This window comes from Melanostigma gelatinosum (genome assembly GCF_949748355.1).
Source record: "Melanostigma gelatinosum genome assembly, chromosome: 8".
Classification (NCBI taxonomy): Eukaryota; Metazoa; Chordata; class Actinopteri; order Perciformes; family Zoarcidae; genus Melanostigma; species Melanostigma gelatinosum.
This window is the reverse complement of record NC_136641.1, coordinates 10,683,184-10,708,634: the sequence shown is the minus strand read 5'-3', so window position 1 is coordinate 10,708,634 and position 25,451 is coordinate 10,683,184. Positions and strand designations below refer to the sequence as shown.

Sequence of the window (25,451 nt, the reverse complement as noted above, 5' to 3'; positions counted from 1 at the left end):
AAATGATTTTGTGCTGAGGAATACATACAGGAACATTTCTCCCAATAAACCATAAAGACAATTTATGTTGGCATTTCTGTTGATAAGGAAGTCACTGCTATTTTGTCTCCTCACAAGCTGTTTTATACATTAGACTGGAAACAAGCAGTGCTCACTGCAGGGGAGAGGAGAGGAAAGAGAGGGTGGATGATTCAGATGAGGGAGAGGAGGGTGAAGACAGGAGAGGTTGCTCAATTTGGGATTTGGGTTTGCCGTTGTGCTTGTATCCTCAGAAGAAGCAACCCCACAGAGGAATTAAGACATATTTGGTTGGTTCTCACTTTAAGGAGCTATTTATAGATGGGACTGAAAATGAGGATTAGATGTTGTTTAGATTGTGTTCGGGACAGGACAGTCTTCCAACGTGTGTGTGTGTTTTTGTAAGCGTGTCGGTGTTTGGCAGCAGAATAGAGACGTTGGTCTTTCCTGACCTGACTTTGTTCCTCCCACTACAGGACACAACCCAGTTGGTTTCTGGAGTGAGTTATAAATGAAATAGAGATAATCATCTCTAAGAACAAAGGAGAGAGGCATAACACTTAGAGAGAATGTAGAGAGGCAGTAAAAACGCCAAAACACAAGCACACTTTAGAAATAATTGTTAAGAATGTTTCCAATGGTACAATGAATGCCAGTAATTGAGTTAAGATATAACAATCCACTTATATTAATTTAAACAACTTTTTATTTTTATAACACAACAATTGTGCATGACATCTTATGTATTAGATTATCTTTGCACTTTGAAGTTATTGAAAAATATTTCCATCACAGCGGCAGAGGATTTTTTAAACATTTAATCGGAGCCGTTGAGCAACAGCAGCAAACACACAATGCACGCAATGAGGAACTTTTATGGTGCCGACATTTGTATGAAAATGACCACACCCACACTATTTAAAGAGCATTAACTCATTAAAGGAATACAATAAAGATACAACCAATGCAGACGGTATATTTGAACAATAATTCAAATGAAACAAGGAAAAAGGGTTCTGAAGATGAAACAACTGATGCAATTAATTATTTAACGTTATATTTCGTAGGAGTATCAAAGGTCAAAATGTCATTTTAGTAAGAAACTTTTGCACTGCAGTGAACAAAATGAGCTCTAAATGACTTCCTCATGCGCACAGATTCGTTTTTCTCTTTTTTCTACATAATGGGAAGTCCCCATGTGGTCTCTTGTACGTCAGCTGTGTTTTATCCTGGTCTGGGAGTGTTTAGTGTCCAGTGGTCAGTGGCAGGGTCACATCTTAATCAGGACAGGCAGGAGTCCTGTGTGTGAGAGTTCACTGCTAAGGTCAGGCTCTAATCAGTCTAAATTGTAACTTGGGGCATGTAAAGCTCCCAAAAGCGGTCTCTCTCTGTGTGTGTGTGTGTGTGTGTTCACTGGCACAAAGGTCCCAAACCCAACCAAATTAAAATGTCCCCCTTTACTGCACAGACCACATGTGTTAAAGACCAAATGTGTGTGTGTGTGTGTGTGTGTCTCTTTTCTCTCCTCTTAACTTCTCATGTACTTCCACACATCAGCTGTATATATTCGGTTCATCGTATGAGGCGACTTTAGTTACAGGTCTCTTTCCTTATTTTGGGTGAGCTGCATCTGAGTTATGTTTTCAAATTATGGATTTTATCTGTTTCTCTGACATAACATTTTCTTTAGATATTGAAAAAATGCAACTCATTATATCGTGGTTTTAATAATGTAGATGCAAAATTCCTGCTCTGATACGAAGAAAAGAAAAAGAAGGAAAAGTGAAATGCTACAACAGTAGGAAAAAACATTATTGCCTCAAAGTAAAAGAAAAAAATAATAAATAACACGATTATGAGTTCAAATATTAGTTTAGTGTGCTAATATGCAATCAATTACAGTGAACCGAAAGTACAGCTGGAGATGGGATGTCATTAGTTGTTCAGGGGATTCATCCTCCGGGGACCATGCATGTCTGTACCAAATTTCATGGCAATCCATTCAATGTTTGATATTTCACTCTGGACCAACCGACTGACCGAATGACATTTCCACTCTAAAGCCCCGCTGCAATAGTGTGGCTGAACCACATGTGCAAATGATGGTGGTGGTAACATCTGCAGCACATGGAGCATGTAGACAGTTCTTCCCAGAGTAAAGTTATGACCTCTTGTTCGATTTCCTAAACTTGGATGACGGAGGAGAAAATTATTCCAGCTGTTTGTTTTGGAATTTCTTACATTTTATGGCACATCCCTGACAGCTAATAAAGTTCTCATAAAGGCCGAAAATCCACAGAGGAAAGAGATGGAGGTCTCTGGTCCTTCTGGTGTGACTTTATACACATCTGTGCAGTGGTAACGTTAAGTCCAGTCGAATATCTAAATATTGAATCACTGCTGGCTTGTAAGCCTCCATATTTCATCACATCCAATAGATGTCCACTCAGCTGTTCTTAATCTTGTTCTCTGTATGCATTTGGTATTAGAGTGGAATACATATTAGTAACAAAAACCTCACATAAAACAACTTACAAAATAACAAACAAACAAACAAAAACCATAAGAATAGCAACAGAAGTATATGGCCAAACTGTGGCGGTACACCCCATCCCCCCCCCCCCCACACACAGACGCAGCAGCTGTTTCAAAAGTCTTTTTTTTCAATTGATTTATTTTTCTTTTTTTTCAATTGATGGAATGTAATCAGTGTTTGATTGCTAAAGGGCTCCTTGTGAAAAGTTTTCTGAAAAACAAACAGCAACATTTGACTGGAACCTGAAGAAAAGGCCAAACAATGTGCGGCCTTGCTTTGGAATTAAACCATGTTCTCACAATTTAAATCAGAATTGAGTTTCTGACATATTAGCTACACATTAGCTTCTCTTTTGCTACATTTTAGCATTTGACAGAGACATCTCGGTAAAACAGCAAATACACTCACTGTACGCTGCTAGAAAAAACTGATATTTCTTGTGTTGGGTCCCATTGTAAAGGAAAAGGATCTAATGGAACTTTTTCTGTTGGTGTAAATAAAATATAAATGATGGCTGAATGGCCATTTACCGGATTCAGTTTCAGGGTCCCGGTATTATGCATGTTGGATTGCTGTCACGACTTACTGGGACAATAGAATAGAACAGAAGCATTGTTAATAATGTGATGAGTAACACCTGTGCTTTTCCTATCGTGAAAAGTCAAAATGTCTGCTGTGAAAAGGGCCTGCTGCAGCAACTAGCTCAAGAGAATCTTGGGAAATGAAGGGAAATTCAAAGTGACAGTGCAGTTTTTCCAAGGATACTAATACTGTTTTACCAATTTCCCTGAAAGGATAAAAATAAAATAAAAATAGAGGCATACGGAATCTAATTGTTCTCTGTTTGATGTAATGGAGTCACCTTCAAAAATGTTGAAAACATGAAGGATTGTGTTCATTTTCTCTGAGCTTGACACACACCGGGTCCTCAGTGGCACAAGCTGGAAATAGTCACATCCTCCCAATCAGAGCGGACTACGGCTATTGTCGTTCCGTGCATTGCACTCCAGGCTCTCTCTCCACTTGCTCTGACTTTCCTGAGTCACTTTGTCCTTGACTGTGTCTCCACTCATGTCAACTCCACTATCCTAGGTTTCTCCTCTTATTGCCAAGAAAGATGAAACATTTATGAACCCTGAGGCACACACACACACACACACACACACACACACACACACACACACACACACACACACACACACACACACACACACACAAACGCAGCAGCTGTCTGCTTCAGAGTTGTTCTCCACCTACCGCCCACATTGTGAATTCATGAACCTCTGCCCTGCCATTCCCAATCACCACTCAAGGAGCACCAGTCTGATTTGTCAAAGTGACGCAATGTCAAGATGCTGGTAAGTGGGTCTTACGTTTCATCTCCACTGACAGCTTGAAGAGCATAATTCAGGCCCGGGAGGATTTTGTGAGATGCAGAGAAGGTCCTTCGCTCAGACAGTACAATTCTTAAACAGAGGGAATTCTGAGAAGTATGGCTTTCCTTTCACAGTGAATTACATTGTTCAAGAGATTGGATGACGACACTGAGACACAAAAAGATGCTTCGCTGGATTTTTAAAAGCAAGCACCAAGTTTGCAACCTGTATGATTATGTTGATTGGTTACGACAGTGAGGAATTTAAAGGGAAAGCTAGAGAAAGAGAGTAAAACACGGCAATGTAAATTCATTTTGCTTAATCAGCCCATGCTCCTCATGTTCCTCTACAACGGTGCGGTTAGAGAGGCCTTTCTTCCTCTCAGGTCATTTCCAGTTAGCAGTACAATCCAGGGAACATTCATTCACAAGGATGGTGTTTTGACAGATTAATGAATTCAGCTCTTGAACACTCTCTCTCTCTGTGGCCTCTTCTGCTGCTTTCCCACGTCTGTTTGTCCTTCAAAAAGAGTCTGCATGTAGACAAGTGCTGTCCAACCATGAGCCGTGAGGACTGAGAGCACTTCACTCCAACAAAAGCACCAATCAGAACAACTTCAATCACAGGTGGTCGCTAACTTCTGAAATTGTTTGTTTTGGATAAAATGCGTTAAAAACAACATGCATGTGCAAATCTTTTTGAATCATTCAAATTTTACTGTCGCTAAATACTTTTGATGAATGCTTTTTATAACGGAGAGTGAGCGAAAAGCCACATTTGGTTTTGTTTGCACTGCACTGCACTGTACTGTATAATCAACAGACTAAATGCAACTGTTAAACTGCAGTAAAAAATCTGATTTTTGCCTTGAAATGAATAATCTTTATTTTTAAGCATTTTGATAATGATTAAAAGCAATCTGGATTCATCAACGTTCACATTTATTATCTCATATTTTTTAACTCTTAATAATTCAAGTAACATAATTGTCACAAAGTATTGTAAAAAAACATCACTCACAACATTTACCATCATGCACCACTGTGTCTGAGTTTGTTAGAAATCTGCTGTATCGCTTCATGGGACAAACCAACAGTAAACACGGATAATATTTCAGAGTTTCTGGCAATGGCATGTAATGAAACGAGAGAATGGCTGATGGAAAAATTATTTTGAACATGTCTGTCCTCTAAAATATACAAAAAACATGTGCCTGAAGACAAGGACAAGTAGCAACATCTTTACTTCATCAGTACGCATCAGTGTTTACTCGAAACATGATCTTAATTTAAAGAAGCAAAAATACCACTGGAATGAGACGGAGGCTACCCGTTGTCAGCGCTGTGGTTTCATTTGTCTGCAGTCATCATACAAAGGTATGTTGATCAGCTTCTCACCAACAGTATTAATGTTAAAAATACTTCATATAGCACTTTGAAGGCACTCCTCGATCTCCCATAAAGTAAAACAAAATGAATTGACTGAAATATAGCCAAACTATACAGTGTATATTCAAGACATGCGATATGTTGTTGTTTGACAATTACAAAGTTGGGATTCTCCAAGATACTAAAACAAAACTACATACGTTTTATCACAATCAAAAGCTATTACAAAACTTAAGAGGTGGAAATCTAATCAATGCTAATTGGCTCTTTAAGTCACTACACTGATCTGCCTGGACATGACAAATGTTTCTCGATGAAACCAGAACTTGAAGTGCACGGGAACCCCTTCTCTGTCACAAACAAGTCCCCAACATGCCCAAGAGACACAGTGTCATCTCAAGCACCCAGCATTCACTCCTTCCCCCATTTTCTGCCTCTCAGTATATGAAACATGTATGGGAGCCTCTTTCTTGGTACAAACAAATGCTCTGCAAGGACTCTGGGTTTCAGAAACACTGACACCTTGAGTGGCTCTCACTCACCAGACACATACAGGGTTCTCTCTGTGTGTGTGTGTGTGGGAGGGGGGGGATTTCCTACTACTTAATTAAAGTACTGAACACGTCCCATTTGGCTCTGAAGGGATTAAGGGAGTTCAAGTATGCATGGCTCACAGTGGAGAGAAATGTGGAGATTGAGATGTTTTTCATTCAGTTATAGCCCATAAATCATATCTTCTTGATGTCTTCAATATGTTGAAAACGTGTTCTTCAGTGCTCTACGACCTGCTTTAAGGGCCAGTTCACCCAAAACACAAAAATATATTTAATTTTTTTAACTTAGGTTTAGGTAGTATTTTTTGAGCAAGGATCTTTCTATAGTTTGTTTTTTGTTTACCTTAAATATCGAATTCAACCTCAGAACACTGACGTGCTATCCTTTCTCTATCTGTTCAGAATATCTTGGGCTGAATTTGTTGTATTGGTAAAACTTTGATTCAACCCCCACCCTTCATTTAGCATCATTATAAATATATACAGTACATATATATCGTTCCCTCTTTGTGTGTGCATATACACACACACTTAATAAATGGATTACAACAAAACATAGTTTTGTTATTTAATGATGTAGTAGCCAACTACTTCGTACACTTCAAATGTCCTACTGTCCACTTAATAATGTGTTACAAACTATGTATTAAAGGATTATATATACTGTGATAAATGGCCTCTATAAAAGCTAAATGATGAATGCACTTTACTAGATGTTGAAATGGTGCTATGAATCATCTGTAAGAACGTGCCTCCAAGTGCGCCTTGCCTGGGGAGTCTGCGTAAAAGAGGGGCAGGTCACTTGAAGCGCTACTGCTCTCTCTCTCTCTCTCTCTCTCTCTCTCTCTCTCTCTCTCTCTCTCTCTCTCTCTCTCTCTCTTAAGGCGTGGTATCTCTCTCCCTGTCTCTCTGACTGAAACAGACTTCTGTTGGGCAGTGATCTGACAGAGTGTCAGCCTTTGGAGCGGAGTAAGTGAATCACCTCATCAGCACGGGCAGAGCGGCACTCACTCCGCGGAGAGGACGCAGCTGTTCGGTCAAACACCCGATTACGCACCGGGGGAATTCCACCTGAAAACGCAAATGTTGCCACTCTAACTGAGAACAAGGATCCAACAACTGTCCCCCCTTAAATTGTCTTGGAATATACTGCTTGATTGTAGGCATCCTATTTCACAGTCTAATTAGGATCAGTCAAAAGCAGGAGGGCATCTCCTCAGCAGAATGGAGGGATTTACACCTTTCTTCAACATGATTCTCGTCGCACTACTTGTCGCCACCGTCTCATCGACCAAGTTAAATGTACCGCGACTGAGACCATCATATAAAGGTAATTAAGTAATCATCTATATATATCTATGTTCAAGCAGCTGTTCGCTATATCACATTTTCTATGCGCCCGCGCGCCCTGCAGGTGGCATTAATTGGTGATTTGTCCGTGATTTGTCCATCTCGTGCTTCGCATTTTTGGGTCTTCCTTCTCTTCGTGCGCTTTTAGGGTTATTTTTTACATGTGTATCTGAAACTATAAGTCTTCTCTTCTCGGTGGTCCGAGCTGGGGCCGTTAAATCCAGGTCGATGTTGTGGCTACTGTTTTTTGGGGGGTTAATGTGTTTTAGGATGCACGCATGCACGTTGATTTGCTGGTTTCCAGTTTGAAAGCGCTCTGCAGCGCAAGGCGGGGTGTCCCGCCAGAGGAGATTTTGGCTGGAGTTCATCGCTCTGTTCATCGCGTGGGACACACCGAGGTGCGATCGTCTCAATAAAAAGGTTTATTAGGAGCGGCAACGGAAATACCGAGGAAGAATGTTACATAATCATCGTTTACACTGCGGTGTATGGATGTAGCTATGGTGATTAGCATTATGTCATTAAAGACTTGACAACACAGGACTTTGAAAATAACCTCTAATGCCATATAAGCCTTTGCACTTTATGTAACCTTATGATAATGACCTTTCACCTTTTTTAACACTGGAAGTATATTACACTGCTTTTATAGGTTGTGGGCTTGATAACAGGCTTTTTACTGCCAAAACGTCTGAAATTCAAACATTGCCATATACAGTATAATTTTGGCCGGATCCCATTCCTCTCTCCTCTCTCTAATCTGAACCCTGTTGTTGGACATGACTCACTGCAGGTTTAATGTGAATAAGGCAGGGCAGGACACAATGTGTGTGTGTGTGTGTGTGTGGGTGTGCGTGTGTGTTAAGTGATGTTGACTGTGTTGGTGCCAGAACATCGTCATTGTTTAGTTTCACTCAGGCTGCAGCGGGTTCTGCAATCATCATCAGCGATAGATATCACACAGGATTTCCTCCCGTTCAGCTCCATGTTTTCAGGAGAAAAGTCACCAGCTGAGTGTACTGGTCTTCCTGTTGGCTGCACTGGAAATACTGCTCGGGAGAGAGAAATGAGAGAGAACAAAGGGACTGCATATATACATTACAATATATTTCTTCACCAACTATAGGCTGCTTTATACTTTATTAATATTTGTTTTTAGCAACAGGGCTTAAGGATGAACATGTTAGCGGGTTAGTTAATAACTTCATATTCATGTTCCTGCAGAGGAGGAAACGTAAAGCTTTAGGTGACCCTTAACCTTTCCGCAAGTGACACCATCAGGCAACAATATTCACTCGTGCACAAGAAATATCAAAATCTAATGGACACATCACCATTACATTTCCATTCATGATGCTCCCCAGAGGATGAAGTATTCCCTTCTTTATTAACAGTCAATGAGCTTTCCTCTCGCACTGCCCCTTTAGGCCAAAACATAAACTACCACTGCCATGGCAATTTACCACTTTGCTATCCAGCCCAGAAGAAGTGAGGCTTGAAATGTTACATTTGTTGTGTGAGTGGCGCAAGATCAAGGCCATGGGGTTGATTCAATTTACAAGGTTGTGTGTTGTCTGTAACATGTACTGTAACACTTTTGTGTCGTGGGAGTTTGGTGTGAAGAAATGTGAAGACAATCATATTTTATCCTCTCTTCGACCAAATGTGATGTTCTAGTTGTATCAGTGCATGATACCCTGAGACTAAGTTTAGTGTGAGATGATGTCAGATGTAATAACCTTGCCATACAGAGTTTACTGAATAATAGTTTTTTGTCATTATATGTAACATTCTGGAAATCCTGCAACACAATTGAGGAGTAGATGAGTGGAGGGAGCCTCATTTATTGAACAAACAAAGTCATGCCCTGGGCAAACACTAGAGGTGCAAGAGCAGTACCCAAGATTGTGAGTCGCTGCACTTTAGTGACCGTTTTCAAGCATTACTTGACACCATTTTCACTTTAGTCTAAACTACACCATATAAAACCAGTTTTCTTCATTACTTGCCATCAGAAAACGCTTTCATTTTGCAAGCATTATGAGGAGTGTGGGAAGAAACTCTGCTTGTAAGATTCTCATTTGTGACCAACCAATTTCTCGCTTCCTTTCAGATGACCTCAGATTTGACCCCACAGTTTGCCTTGTTTCACATAATTTCTCCCTTGACTCAAGTCTTTCTTTTTCCCGTTTGACTTTTCAACGGTAAATAATTCCTCATGTCTCCATGTGTCCCATCTTCTCACTCTTTAGTGTAATTTCTCACTCCTCTCGTCTCCCTTCAGTGTTTCTTTACCCTCTGTGTGCGTGTCTCTTCCTCGCTCCGGCTTTCATTACAACCCAGAGAAGCCCAGAGGGCGCTTGTATTCCCAGGAGGATGTGGACGTAATTTAGCGACAGGAAAAGCTGTCATTATCTCATTTCAATCAATTAGTGGGTAGAAGTTCAAACAGGAAGGAGGCCATTTACCTCCGAACTATTAAAGTACTCTCATCTGTTTATGTTAAGTTATAGCGTCACAGTCAGCATTGATTTAGTCATTTGCAGGGAAAAAACAGATCAAGGTAAAATTAGAGAGAATCTTCTTTCAACAATATTTTAATTGATTTAATCGTTCTTCCTTCCTAATTGTTTTCACCATTAATTAATTTGCTTCATTCAAAAACGTATGTATTAACATATTTCAATAAAATCCCAGTTCACATAAAAAAGTAAATGAATTTGCAATTCAATCTCTTGACAACCAAAGTCAGTGTGTGTGATGTGTGTGCGTGTGTTACCGGGTGACATTGAGGCGTCGAGGTATGTGATGTGTGTGTGTGGTTGGCTGCACTCCCAGCCTTCTGCCAAGCATCTATACCAACCTCCCATCATGCATCTCTCTCTGCCGTTCTCCATCTGTCTCTGTATGTCTTTCATTTGTCTTCCTCTTTCTTCAATCTGCCTGCTTCTTCACTCATTTGAATTCCCTCAGTCTCTTGGTGTGCGCTCTCTCGCACAAAAAACACCCACTGACCTTAGCCGCGCATGCTCCGTCTAATACAATATTCACTTTGTCTTGCCAAAGGCGGGGGGGGGGGGGGGAGGGGGCACTTGAAAACACCAACGCACAGATCAGTGTCCCATTTTGATCAGATTGCATTAGTTCTCAGAGTGAAAGGTTCTGTTTGTTTTCGCTAGCCTGTGAATTAATGAGTTTGTTTTCTCAGTCGGCGTGGCCCAGATGCGTACGTATCGACGGGTGTTGGTTGTTCTTAGGCGGAACGGGGTAATCTGTCACCGGGAGTCTGTTGGAGACTCCAGGGCTGCTGAAATGTAGGGCGTCTCCCATCCTTTCGTCACTCAGCTCTTTTCTTTTCTTTCTCCATTCTTCTTTTTCATCCATCACTCTCCCTCCCTGCTCTGCGTATTAGCTCGTTTAATGCAATCTGCCCCTCTCTCTCTCTCTCGCATGCTTTTCCCCGAGTTTAGTTTAAGTGCTCCCAGGCCTCCGGACCGATCTAAAACCCATGAAGGAAAGAAAAAGAGGAAACAAAAGGGAGAAACTTGAAGGTTCTAGTAGCCAAGCCAATTGGCTTTTCAGGCACATGTTTTTTTACTAGGATGTATATAAGCTTCAGCTCTAAATAATATGAGAATGAAGAGAGGTTTTAGTGTTTTAGTAATGGTTGACATGTGTTTGAATTTCTAATGTTTGTGTAAGGTCTTTAGCCCGCAGGCTCTATAGCCAATATTTAAAGTTTACAGTACATGAACAATAGTCCAAATAGTTTAATAAAAGGAAGAAAAAGGAATAATAAGAAACAGTCTGAAAATAAAGAAAGTTGTGATCCTTTATTGATTTCGGCTGTCTGCGTTAGTGATTAAGAGATGTATTTTTATGAAGTTGAATATAATTTATATATATATATATAGTGCTGCTTCGAATTTGTGCCTGACTGTAACGTTTACTGTAACGCGGGCATGATGAAGAACGACTGTGTGTGTGAGAGAAAAGAGAGAGCCACAGTGGTTGGATACAGATAACTGTGTGTGCTGAGGCCTTAGTGTGGAGGCGCTTTTGATCTATAAAGCATTTTTTTTGTGAATCTATGTGTAGACGTTCATACATACTGTGTTACATATAGTGTATAAAGTGCAAAATGTGTCTGTGTGTATTGCTTCTGATGTAAAAAGCTGTGTGTACTGACACTTTAGAGTGTGAGTTTGAATTGAACTGTGTGTGTGATTGTTTGTCAAAGAGCGAGAGAGGGAAATGGCATCCGATGTAGACTCAAGCTGTCACTTGTTTGTCGTGTCAACAGCATCTCTCATGTGACCGATCACAGACCAGGCCAGATCACAGACAACAACACAGGTGGAGGAATGAGAGACGGGTGGAGAGAGAATTGAATGTCAATGTGTGGGAGGTGGGGAGCTGGAAAAAGGATTGAGATAAACACAAGGCCAGATCAGGGGAGCTCAGATGGAGAGGAAGCTGGGGAGATAAGGAGAAAAATGTGCCTGTGATCTTTGAGACAAAGAAAAAGGAAACAAAATAATGAAAAAAAAGAGAGACGCAAAATAAATAATCTACGCATAAGAAAGCCACGAAGAGGTTAAAAATGAGAAGTCCTTTACTAACACAGTGAATGTGAACATCTGTCCTTGATTGTTTCTTTTTGCTGAACCACAGTGTCATCGTGCCGATAACGAATAATGCAGCTGCTGACTGTTCCTATTGTTTCTCTTACATACGAAAGGAAATTACATTATAGGTGAGGTTGAGGCTTATTTCTCGGCAGAGCAGATTTGAAATGAACCAGGAACATGTTGGTTTTTCAACTGTATTTTTTTCTCCAGCAACATGAAGTACAAGCATGTAAATAAGACTGCGGACTGCCGACGCAGACAGAACTTGTTTCTTACTGTTGACAAACTCATTTAACAAGTTGTAAAATGATGTCTGTAAGCTAAGAACCACAGTGAGGGGCTGTTTTTTCCCCCCTTAGAACACCAGCATGTTTCTACAGTAGCCCATGAGGGACAAACCATTCGGTTTTTCACGTTTTGGCGTCACTCGCTGTTATTCTCCTAAACAGTTGGCACACAGAGATGTCCAGTTGGTTGCAAACTCCCATCTAGATTCCTACAAAACTATGCTGCACAGCTGTTTAAGAAAATGAATTATCTGTTAAAAACATTGGGCTGAGTTCTGCAGAAAAAGGCGAGTGTGAAAGTACTAAGACATTGTGGGTTATGGTCTTATTATAACATTTTTTGACAATAAGACAGAGATAATAAGCCTAATCCTTTAAGATCTTCAGCCGTCACTAGATGGATGGGTGTCTCTGGAGGTAGTTTACATCCTAGAACATCTTAAAATATAGCTAAAAAGTACAGAGAATAAATTGTAAGGCTGCACTTCCTCTTGACACCTCTATAGCTACCCCTGGGAGATAAGTCTAACACCCACCACGCCCCCTTAAAGTCTGAGGATAGACTGATAAACCCCTTCTGGACTCAAACAGCTTAACACTGCTGCAAAACATGTCCAAATAAACACTGCATTGATACCCCTTAAAGGTCAGTGCACACAGGCCTCTACAAGGCTCAACTGGCTGAACCAGGACTGCACTGAGAATTAAAACATGTGCCCCTAATGCTGGCATGAATCAACGGACTGAAGGGTGAATGGGAGAGGGGAATGTCCATGAAAGAGAGGGAACATCAATGCATTTCAAAGAACAGAGATAGAAAAGGGAAATGGAGGGAAGTAATGAATGAAAGATCTGTGAATGTGGAGAGAAAACAAATGATGGATCCATGAAAGAGTGAATGAAGAGAGGAAAAAGGGAGCATTAGACAGAGATGAAAGTACAGATGAAAAGAGGTCATGGACCTGTGGTGGAGAGAGATAGATGGATGAAAAAACAAAGACGGACAGGGGCTAAGAAAAGGAAAAGGAAAGGAAAGACAGGAGGGTAGAGTAGTGACAGCGGAGGAGATGGAGGAATGACAGATAGATGGACAAAAGGAGGAGAGAGGCTAACCTGAAGGCTGAAAGACACTGGTCCCTTGGAGAAGCAACGGTTGAGGGTTCAAGTCCCAACAATGTGGCTTTGACCATCTGTCATGTAGATTACTAAGTACCCCACTTACACACTGGAGTTACGGGAGATGTGTGCGTCTCTGTGTATGTATGTGTGTCTTGCGCACACTGTGGGAGTATCCTGTGTCCTCGTCCTTTGTGAAATCATTATCTCTGTTCACTCTTGTGAGACCAGCATGAGCAAGTGAAAGAATAGATGTGCATGTGTGCGAAGAGGCCAGCCAAAAACCAACTCCACAGCGAGGGCCGTCATTTTAACAGGAGCGTTGCAAAAAGCACAGCAGTGGATGTTCACCAAGGGGGGGGTTCAAGTCCTGACAAACTATTTCTCGAAACTTTCTACACCCTGGCACGCCCAACTGCTCTCCTCGATGCAGACCTCCGGAGGTCTGACCCACCCTACGCTCTCGTACCGATCCGATCCATTGTTGTCTACCCTTCTCTGTTCTGGTCTGTGCTGGTCTTTGCTGTTCTGCTCCTGTTGTTTCCATTATATTTCAGCTCCAGATACCATTTAAAAGCTTCTCCGTGTAGGATTTTTATTTGACAACAGCGTCTTTGAAATGGCTCAGAAGGCATATTTTTGTTTGTAGATAAATTATAGTCCCGGAGCAACTGATACATGACATGTTTCAATACTGTTTTCCCCACATAGAAATTAAAATATGAGATATTTGACGTACCGCTTTGTTGTTTAACTTTGCCAAACTAAAACCAATTGTTATACAACAAAGGCAAAATAACAGACTGAACAAGACTAAGGTCAGATGTTTTTTGTTTATCAGAGAAGAGGTCCAGGCTTAGTCCTAGATGTGTTATGTGTTCATGGCCTCCTGTCCTGTGTTAGCGTCTAGTGTCTCTAACGTTCCAACAATCATTGAAAACCAGTGCAACGTATTGAACTATAGTATATAACTTACATGTTACTGCTCTTCGTGTCCACCCAAAGCTTTTAATACTTTCAACAAATCACAGTCTCACAATAACACCTTGTGAAAACTTTGTACTCAGTTGGACTAATGTTGAACTTGGCCTCCTCCTGTACGTCTGTGTCCGCCAAGTGCATGCTGGGCCGTGATGCTGGGATGGCAGATGCCTTGCCAGTGTTTTGTAGCGAGTCATGCTGTTCCAACTTGAGGGAGAAGCATCCCTCCACCGCCCTCCATGAGATAGATAAACATCATCAGCTCTGCTTGTGTATTTTTTCACTGGAGAAATTAAAGGATTACCAGGCATTACATACACAGTAGTACAGCTGGATCCTCCTGCAGAGAGCAGCAAGCATAGAGAGGAAGAAAAACAGAATAGAAAACCTACCCGGATGATAACACACACATACATACACAGAGTCGTGTTTTCATGACTTTTGGGGACATTGTCTTAAATTTATTTCCTGGAGACTTACCCTAACGATAACCACTAATAGCCGAATACTAACCTCTTACCCAAACCTGTACTTAAACCTAAACCCAATCTTAAACAAAGTACTCACCCTTAAATATGATGATTTACCGTAAGTCACGGGGACGTGCATTTTGTTGCCGTATTGTCCCCAAAAAGAAGGCGAGTCTCCAAAAATGTGAATGTGTAATCAGATTTATGTTCCCACAAGATGGCTTAAACATGCCCGCACACACGCATACAAACCCCAATTCAGTGTCTTGCCATTTTGTACTTTGGCTCACAACCAATGCAAAGTGATCGAGAAACAGGCCATGGGGTGATGGGATCCCTCTCTAATGCAGGACATGTCACACACACTGAGCTGCTGCTCCTCCTTCCACAGAAACAAACTGAATCAATTAGTTCCACCGGAGCTGCTGACAAAAAGAGCCGAGTACTAGAGACTCGATGTGGACTGATGCATCTATAGACGGCAGCTGACAAATGCAATCACAAACAAACATCAGCGTTAACTGATACCAGTGGAAAAGCTCTGTGCAGTGTGTGTGCGTGCGTGTGTGTGTGTGTGTGTGAATACTCTGGTGCTTCTGCCGATGTGTATTGAAACCAGTTGTCTCACTGGCCTCCCATGTATTCAGTGTATTTGCTGCCGATTAGGGCATCAGCTGCATGTGCTTTCGTTTAGCCCATAATTGAATCGTGAAGTAATTGCTGTTTTTGGTTTCGAAACACAAAATAAACAAATGAATTAATGTGACTTTATGTAAAAAAAACAATTAATAGCTTTGACTAAACTCAAAGAAGAAGAATTTAATAAAATGCGTGCCTGCACTTTGCTGGATTCAATTAACGTGTGTGTGTGTGTTAGGCAACACAGCCAACAGAACATTTTGTAGAGCGCTGGAGGCCTCGGATGAGGCGTTTAGGGAGGGAGGGATGAGAGTAAAATAATAACAGAGTTTAAGAAGAGACTGAGGGAATGAAATAGCATTGGACTTTCTTCAGACCGAAATATCCGTAGGAATGATGAAGTGAAATGAAGCAAGGTTGAGAAGGAAGGATAACATGTTTCTGAGGTTAAGAGAGGAAGGGTGAGATTAGAAAGGAAAGAAGCAGGGATGAAGAAAAGGAAGGAGGAAAGCTCGGGTTAAGAGGAGTCGGCATGTTGTGGATCATTTTGGTTGAGAGAGATAAAATGAGGGAGAGGTGTGTGTGGTACGGGTGAGTAATGGCGTAAGAGTAGATTCAAAAAGGGAGAAAAAAAGAGATGACAGTGGATGGAAGAAAAAGATGGATGGAAAGAAAGCAACTGTCCGTCAGGGAGAAAGGAAAATGTGGCGAGAAAAAAGGGGAGGGAGAGATGATGAGGGAGAAAAGAGAGACAGAGGGGGGTCAGGGTTGATGAGTATCGAGGGCGATGAGGTAACACCATGTGCTGTGTTTTGATTGGCCCGGCACAGAAGATCGGGTCCTGAGACGAAGAAGAAGTCTTGAATAATATCAGTTGTTGTGTGCGAGAGAAAGATTAAGAAATAAAAAAGAGACCGTATCTCACCGTAAAGTCACTAGATTGTTGTGTGCGCTCTCTTTTTGGCGCTCATCTCACTTCTCATGGTTTTATCACATGATCAAGTCTGTTAAGAATGCATGTTGCGTGGGGGGGAAATGACATCTCCAGTGAGGCGCCGTAACAGGTTGGCAGGAAATCCCAGGATTTACTCTGTCACGAGTTATCTGGCCTCTCTGCCAGGACACATCGCTGTGAATTTAAACAGTGGAAACAGATATGTGGAGGACTTATAGCTGTGAATTAACACTTTCTATATCACATATAATATACTATAAAACAATGTAGTATAAAAGTGAAATAGAATAGTGATGACATAGAAGCCTGATGTGCAGCTATATTGACATGCAAAATATCTCTTTCAAAATCTTTTTGGAGAAAGAAACGTCAATACAGCGACATAAGTACAACCACAATAGATGCACTTGCAACATGTTTGTAATGTACACAACATCAGAAAGAAACACCAGTTTCCAGTGTAGAAAAGACAACTATAATCAATTCAAACTATTTGTGTGAGAGTCTGCTCTTTGCTATTCAGTCAACTCGGTGCTCTGAGAGGCTGCAGCTGTGCCTTCCTTCATCTGCCGCTGTTGCCTTTTACACAAAAGAGGAACCAATATTCACCACTGTGACCTACTTCACAATGGTCACTCAAACAAAACGTGAAACCCCTCTTGGAGTCAGATGCTGGGGACAATGAGCTTGTAAAACAAAATCGTCCCAGTTTATTTGGAGTCTTTGGTTACCATCGTTTCTGTTTGTCTAAATCGTTTGTAGAAGAGTTTACAATATGAGAGGTTGAATTCAATGCCAGTTAGACCGGACTTGATTTTAAGAGTTTAGAGAAACGAGCCAAAGCTGCAGCTAAACATCAGCATGCTAACATGGTCACATTGACGATGATATCTAGATAGGAGTGATGTGGCCTAACTTCTACATAAAGAGAAATTGTCACATTTATCTTGATACAAATAAATGCAACAGTACAGTAAAAATAACTGTTTGCATGATTTATTCATTGCATTTTCTTATTTTTCTGTACTACAGCAAATACAGTAAAATTATAGGCCAGAAAGCCATCCATAATGAAGCCCTGATGCACATGTCACAACAAACCACAACGGCAAACTGAGGAAGATGTGAAGGAATATGAGACCTGGGAGAAGAGGGCGAGGAGGAGGAGAAGCAGATGCCTTTTTGTGCATGCGGCAGATTCCAGAAATACTTGACACGCTGCAACAATATACGGCTGAGTTCTAATGATACGCTGGGAAGCAGCGGTGTAATGAGTTTAATGGGTATTTATGTGTGTTTGTGCGTCTGTGTTTCACAGTATGTGAAAAGAAAATGTCAACAAAACAATATTTGGAGATAGCGGACTGTCAGTGAGTTTTATCAGCTGAGGTGGGAATAGGTGTGACTGAACCAGGGCCTTTTTAATTCATGATAGTGTGTGTGTGTGTGTACGTGTGTGTTTCTGGTATGCATTTTGTAGCACCGCAGGCCTAATAGGCTTCATATGTGTCCCCCTCTCCCACTGAGCCAATGATAACACTGATACTATTGTGTGTGCGTATGTGCCTATATTACATGCATGCGTGTGTGTGTGCGCGTGTCTGCAGCTTAACACAGCTTACTCTCTGCCTGTGCCCAATTTGTACATTCGAGGTGTCAGCATGAGATTTGGAAGTGAACTATTTTCATTCTCTGCTCAGTTATATTTGTTTATTTTCCAGACTTGTCTGAGCGAATGTCTACTTTGTAACATTTTCACCTTTTTTTTTTTAACCAAATACATTTCTGCAGTAATCCTGCCCTCAGTTTCATCACACTCGATCTTTTTTAAAAATCTTTAATCAGAAGTTTATTTTACATGTCATTGGGTGATGAAAGAACCATGTAAGCTCCCTGACAAAAATATGCAAATCAGCAAAAAGTTTGGACAGCAGCAGTGAGTGATGTTGCACAGTCTGAGTCGTCTGACTCTCGGATTTGACAGACACCGGGGGAACGCCTCAGCCTGACTAAGCGGAACATTGACAATGTAAACACATCCCAGAATAAATGACTGCAAAGCAATCTTTGAAGTGGTTGAGACTGCACGCTGCGATAGCTGAGGTTTGACACTTGCAGTGAAACCAGATGCTCCTCCGCGTGTCGCTTCGGTTTGGCTGTTTGTCAATGCAGCGTCGGCTCACTGCTTTTAAGCACATTGCAGACAGATGTAGAAGTTTCCCTATATGGAGGCTTTTAGGGATTTGGTAGATGTATATAGGCTCCTACTAGGACACAAGATGGACGAAGAGAGAGACGAGAGAAATATCTAGCAGCGAAGGGAGAGAGACAAAAAGACATGCACAGACATGAGAGATGAAATTGAAGACCTGTTTAGAAGTTAACTTCAAGAAAGGAAAGAGAGGAAGTTAAAGATGGATAGAAAGAAGAGACGGAGCATGATGGAGTGTAGAGAGAGGTTAAACGGAGAGACGGAAGAGATGTGAAGATGGATTTGACAGCAGGAGAGAACGGTTAGTGAGAGTCGAGGTGAGACAGTGGTGTGGTTTCCACGGTGAGGCGATGAGCTGCCGGAGTGATAACAAGCTGCAGATGGAAGCTGTTAGCTCACCTTTACCCTCTGTGTGTGTGAGTGGCTGTGGTATTTATGCGTGAACATTTCTTTTGTTATTTGAGGATGATTTGTGTATACTTCTGACTGATTTACATGATACAATAGAAAGAATGAAGAAAAACTGGATTCGAGACGGTTTGTCGGTCCACCACTTTGGTCCAGACTGATCTTTTGTCCAACAACCATTTGATGGACTGCCCTGATATTTTCTAGACACATTCACGGTCCCCAGAGGATGAATCCTACATACTTTGGTGATACCCTGACTTTTCATTCAGCACCACCATGAGGTTTACATTTGTGGTTCTGAATGAAATGTCTCAACAGTTCTTGGACGCATTGTCATGAAATTTGGTGAAGACATTTATGGCCTGAATTGAACGTGATACATGCATCTTAAACATTATACCACCAGACACCCCTAAAGTTATGAAAGTTTTAAAGGACATGATCACTTCTTTTGCTCACTTCCAACCCCAACCCTCTGAAACATTTGACATTATCCATCTTCTGCAATCTGTCCTGTCCAAACAAAGAGGTGTGGCGTGAACATTAGGTCTAAAACCTACAGTATCTGTTGAGGGTCTCAGCACACACACAAAACCACCCGTTCAACCCATCACACACACACACACACACACACAGTTTCGTCACTCGTCATTCTTCATCACTCACTCTCCTGCCAGAGGTCATCTCAGGGCTCAGAGCTGCGTGGAAAAAGTTGAACTTGTTGAGACAGGAAGTCATCAGCTGACGGTGTGTGGAGCTGCCTGCATGTTCTGCTGATAAACTGTGACATGAAAACACTTATTCCAGCGGTGACATCCGGGCCTCTACATGTCTGCCTGTATCAGTGCATGCGTGTTAATGTTTCATTTGTGCCTGGCGGTTATTGTACATATATCAGCTTTCATTGAAAAACACCAAACCATTTAGCAAATTGTTCATTGTCAAATGTCACAATAATGACTGCATTCAAACTGCACTGAGAAAATAAAACATTTGGCATGAAAATGCATATCATTCAATGGCACAGATCTCGAGCATTTAATGTAAAACAGATCTGAAGCTGATCTTGCTCGTCGGTCTCAATAAACCCATCATACGTCTCTACAATCTCTGTCTGTCTTGTGGCTTTCTCTGCCCGCCTATCTCTCTTCTTACTCATTATTTTCTGACTTTTACCAGCCGCTAAAAGCCACAACACTCCCCCTCCATTCCCCGTCCAACTTTATCTTCAATTCTCCAACTCCTTCTCTCCCCACAGAGCATCCCCAATGTCTTCCTGCCCGTGTGTCTGCTCATTAGTCTCTTGCCAGCAGCTTTAAATCTTTCTTAAGAAACTATTCCCCTTATAAATGTCTACAACAGAGCTTGAGTACAAGAAGCTCACCAATGCAAGATATAAGTATGCCATTCGCTTCATTTGCAAGAATGATCAAGCCATGAGGGCTGACTCCATGGCCAAGAAGCTGCTAAGCAACAACGTAGTTGATTTTTGGAAAGAAGTGAGAGCTCTTAACTGTAAAACATCTTTACCATGCACTATAGATGGAATTTCAGGAACAGACAACATTGCTGAGTTATGGCGACAGCATTATAGCACCTTATTTAACTGCATCAAAAGTGATTTGTACAGCGTGGACAGTTCTGAGAGTAATGAGTGAATGGTAATTACATCATATGAGGTGCACTAAGCTATCAATAAACTGTCTGAAGGCAAAGCAAGTGGCTTAGACCATATTACTGCTGAACACCTTAAATATGCTCGTTCGAGGTTAGCTCCTCTCCTCGCTATTTGTTTTACTGGCTTCATGATTCACGGCTTGTTACCAGACTCAATGCTGTCTGTTCTCTTTGTGCCAGTCATTAAAAACAAAGCTGGTAAAGTATGTAGCCTAGAGAATTACAGGCCCATTGCTTTGGCCAGCGTCCTGTCAAAAGTCCTAGAAAGAATTCTGCTGGACAGAATACAGGACTTCATCACCTCCACAGATAACCAGTTCGGCTTCAAAGCCAAACATGGCACTGACTTGTGTATATATGCCTTAAAGGAAACTGTAAACAAATACAGAGGTCAAAACTCATCACTTCTTATGTGTTTTATTGATGCCTCCAAAGCTTTGGATCGTGTTAATCATAGGAAATTACTTTTAAACTGAGCCAAAGAGGTGTCCCCACATACATAGTGAGAATTCTGGCTTACTGGTATGCGCACCAGAGTATGCAAGTAAAATGGGGTAAAAGTGTGTCAGCCCCATTTGGGGTTAGCAATGGTGTCAGACAAGTTCTGTTTAATCTGTATGTTGATGATCTGTCCAAGCAACTGAAAGCCTGTAATACTGGTGCATGATGGGTAATACTCTGGTTAATCACATCATGTATGCAGATGATCTGGTGATCTTTAGTCCTTCTAGCGCTGGTCTTCAGCAGCTCCTCACTATATGTACTGTGTACGGTGTGGAACATGACATCAAATACAACGCCAGTAAGAGTGCTATCCTGATCTGTAGAACTAAAGAGGACAAGTGTCTAAACTTCCCTGACTTCAAATTGTCTGACAATAATCTTGGTGTCTGTAGTGAAGTAAAATATCTTCGTCATTTTTTAACAGAACACATGTCTGATGATAACGACATTTCCAGGCAATGTCGTATGATGTATGCACAAGCAAACAGTCTCTCACGTTAGTCTGGTCTGTGTACAGATGGAGTGAAGATGTCTCTGTTCAGAGCATATTGTACTCCACTCTACACTGCACACTTGTGGTCAAACTACAAAACAAAGAGTTTCCAGAGACTTCAAGTAGCGTACAATGACGCCATGAGAATACTGTTAAAGAGAGCGAGATGGAGTAGTGCCAGTGAAATATTTGTGGCTGCACGAGTCAACACTTTCCAAACAGTTTTAAGAAATCTCATGTACAAATTCATCTGTCGACTGAATGACTCTGTAAATGGGATCATACTTGTTTTAAGGTTTAGCACCACACGCTACCAGTCCCAGCTGTGGCGACATTGGTACAGCTGTCTCTTTGTAAGGCATTGCTAGGCCTCTGTACTTTCATTGTTTGTGTCTGTCTTTTTATGTATCTGCCTGTATGGACCCAGAGTCTGAAATAAAGTCTATCTATCTATCTATCTACAGAGGATTTTGTGTAACAACATTTACAGTAAAAGGCTTTGATGTGCGTCGGCCTCAGCGGAGGACAGTGTTTCACCAGATGCTGGTTCAGGTTTTGATTTGGCTGCTGGTAACGAGTGTATTCACAGAGAAAACATGATCGATGTTAAACTGTTGAAAGTGTTCTCCACTTACTGTCAAAGTTTCTTCTGCACTGGTAATGCACTGTCTATCTGTGTGTGTGTGTGTTATTGCAGTCCTGTACTGTAGAGTATGCAGGTCTGTGTGTGTGGAAGCTTGTGAGTTTGAGAAACAGAGATTTCTAACAAAAACAGATCATATATGTGTGTGTCTGCAAGGCCCCAGTGATGGACAAGGTGATGCTGGACAAGGTGATGCTGCCCCTGTGCTTCACTCAGTCAATACCCTTACTGAGTGCTGAGTGACTCGGCCTACTTTCTCACAGTGTGTGTGTGTGTGTTGGAAAGAGTGAGAGAGGAATATTGAGCGCGACAGACGAGTGATGAGAGGTAGACGGAAAACCAATTCATCCCAAAGACTCCATTGAGAGTCTGGCATACCGAAGACGTCTTCTCACACACATATGTATTTAAATCCAGTGAACAATCTGAAAACCTCAACTGTTAAGCTACTGAAGTGCACAACTTCATGAGAGCACACACACACACACGATACACACATATAAGTGAGCATGTGTCAGTGTCTGTCTACACACCAGCCTACACCTGGCTCTCCTCTCTGATCTTGCAGCAGCTTTAAAGTCAAAAGGTTGATGCAACAACTGCAGGAGTGGGAGAGACCGGGTTGAATTCAAGTTCAGATAGACCGATGAGACACTCACACCGCTTCAAAAATCTTCCACTCTCTCACACAAACACCTGTTATATCTGCCTCTCCTACCTTCATGACTCTCTCTCTCTCTATCTCTCGCTCTCTCTCTGCAGACCTGCTGTCCACCAACAGGTCGTCTATCTTCAGCGGCTACCATGGCCAGCTCTCTCTCACCGCCGTCTTCCTGGACGAGTACCGTGACCGCCTCTTCCTGGGAGGACAAGACATCCTCTACTCTCTCATGCTGGGACCTGCCAGCAGCGAGTCCAAAGAGGTGAGGCGTTTTGGAGACAATAAATAGCATAAAGTTGAAAGTTATTTCCGTATTTGAGTGGTATTCTGCTCCGGGTAATTGATGTTTTGTGAAAGGTTAGTCACTGTACGGTCTACATTCATCGCTTCATTTTGATTTATGCTGCAGTTTCAATCTCTAGAAGATAATATATGACTTGAAGTGATATGTGTACAATTTTTGTGTTTTTTCCAGAATTCTCTCTTTGCAGAACATATGTTAAAGCCTTCTTACACTCATAAATCAACTGTTAATGTGGTGACTCAAACCTGAACAGACATTTTTATTTTCTATTTTACTGCTGTTGCATCATCACTGAAATTGGAACAGAAAACGTTGCTGAAACTATTGAACAAAAGCGTAAAGAAAGCTTATTTCTTTTTTTATAAATAGATGACACTTGATTTCGTACTGATCAATTATACTACCGTATATACATATACATACAGTATAGATGCAAATGTATGGATACAATGCGTTTATTGCAGTAAGATATTTAGGGTTTGCACCTCTTGTTCTATAAAAAGTGTTTGTTCTAACCTAAACAAGCAAGTTTTACATCTTGCTTCCTTTGCCAAAACATTTCTACAAACTCACACCTGTAAAAGTGCAGCGAGTCATGAATCAGACCTCGTTTTTACATATCTATCTTTAATAGGTTTACATATATACCTTTAATCGGTATGTTTAATTTATCATTCAGGCTTGTCAAACACAGTGGTTATGCTGCGAACGTGACAGTTTATTTGGCTTCCAGAAAGACGTGAGAGATGAATTATGATCCAGAAGTCCGATCTGTTCACTGAGCTGCAGATTTCCACTGTCAGCAAACACTGAGAGTCAGACTAACAGAGAGAGAGAAGAATGCTTTTATTATCGCTTCAGCATTTGGATCTTTCATTTAGAAACTTAACTGTTTAAATGAAATCTATTCATTGAAACAATCAGTGTGTATGTCACTGTGATGCAGTGCTGCAGCAGGATAGCAGATACAGTATGTTGACAATGGTGACAATGTTTCTCAGATTAGAGTGGAATTCAAATGTCATGTCATTTTCCCAGTAAAACAAAAGACATAGATACGTTTAGCTGTGATTCATGGAGTTAGAATACCTTTGAGTTATATCTTGTGAGTCTTCAGAGAGGATTTATAGGAGGACTTTGAACCGAGGGAAATAAACTGATTTAGATTCAAACATTTCATCTCCATATCTGTAGAAGAATTGTTCTGGGAAAATGTGCAGCATACATCAATTCATATTCAACTTTCCAGCAGGGCGGTTATACTCGATGTTTCATTAAACTGGTTTAGTAAGCGCAGAACAGAAATAACTCTCTAAAACAGAAAGAACCCTGAGTGCTTCTGCACTTTAGCTAAAATCATCAGTGTGCGTGTGTGTGTGTGTGTGTGTGTGTGTGTGTGTGTGTGTGTGTGTGTATGTGACAAAGTGCATGAGTGAACAGGGAATTCATGTACAAAGAGAGCCAGATGTCGCCCATCTCATCGTCCCTATTATTCCTGCCTCCTCGCACGGCTCTCTGTCTTGGCTGATGATCACATATGAAGCTTGCCGATACTCTAGCTTGCTGCAAGCTGTTTGAGCCTTAAAGCCCGGCCTTCTAACGGAGCCAGCCGTCAGAAAATGTATCCGTGAAGCCAGTTCAGTGAAACAAAGGTTTAAGAGATGACACACATCTGTCAAATACTCCATAAACCAACGCTGAAAGGAAAAATAACAGTATAAACAGTGTGAACAGAACAGTGTGTATGTCCCAAAATTGTTAACTGTTCCTTTAAATCTATTTAGTTAAGATGTTTGTTGTTTGGGTTGAATGTCAGTCCCTTCCTTGTCTCTACAGCTGCTGCAGCAACACACACTAATACGTCTAATCATGTTATGTTCATTGAAATGTTTCTACTCAGTTGTCCAGCTCAAACTCTGTCCACCATGAGTTTACAATATCTCTTTGGCATAAATAAATACCTATTGTTTGTTTGCCACCCTTTCCACGAGTGTGTAGTACAAATGGAAATGGGAGTGAGGTGTAATTCTAAACACAAGGCTTTGGTTGAAAGCAAGTCAGATGGCGTTAAATCAGTGAACCTTGCGTGTTTCCGCTCAAACTGGATCCAGTTCTTCCTGAATCAAATCTGGAAAGTGGAACAATTGGCCTTAATGGTAATTACCCAGGAAAAACAACAGCAAATAGTGATTTAGTTCATGTAAATGTTTTACACGATGGAGTAAATATTAAATTTTCTCCTTAA

General features: G+C 41.3%; 1 protein-coding gene across 1 annotated transcript in view; it reads left to right on the top strand.

Annotated features, from left to right (window-relative positions):
• Positions 1 to 6,812: 6,812 nt before the first annotated feature.
• Positions 6,813 to 25,451, top strand: part of sema3bl (sema domain, immunoglobulin domain (Ig), short basic domain, secreted, (semaphorin) 3bl) — a 57,799-nt gene continuing 39,160 nt past the window's right edge. Inside the window, exons 1-2 of the mRNA XM_079273776.1 lie at positions 6,813 to 7,202; positions 23,004 to 23,164. Of these exons, the coding sequence (XP_079129902.1) occupies positions 7,097 to 7,202; positions 23,004 to 23,164 (267 nt within the window). The 5' untranslated portion in view covers positions 6,813 to 7,096. The remainder of the gene's footprint in view (positions 7,203 to 23,003; positions 23,165 to 25,451) is intronic.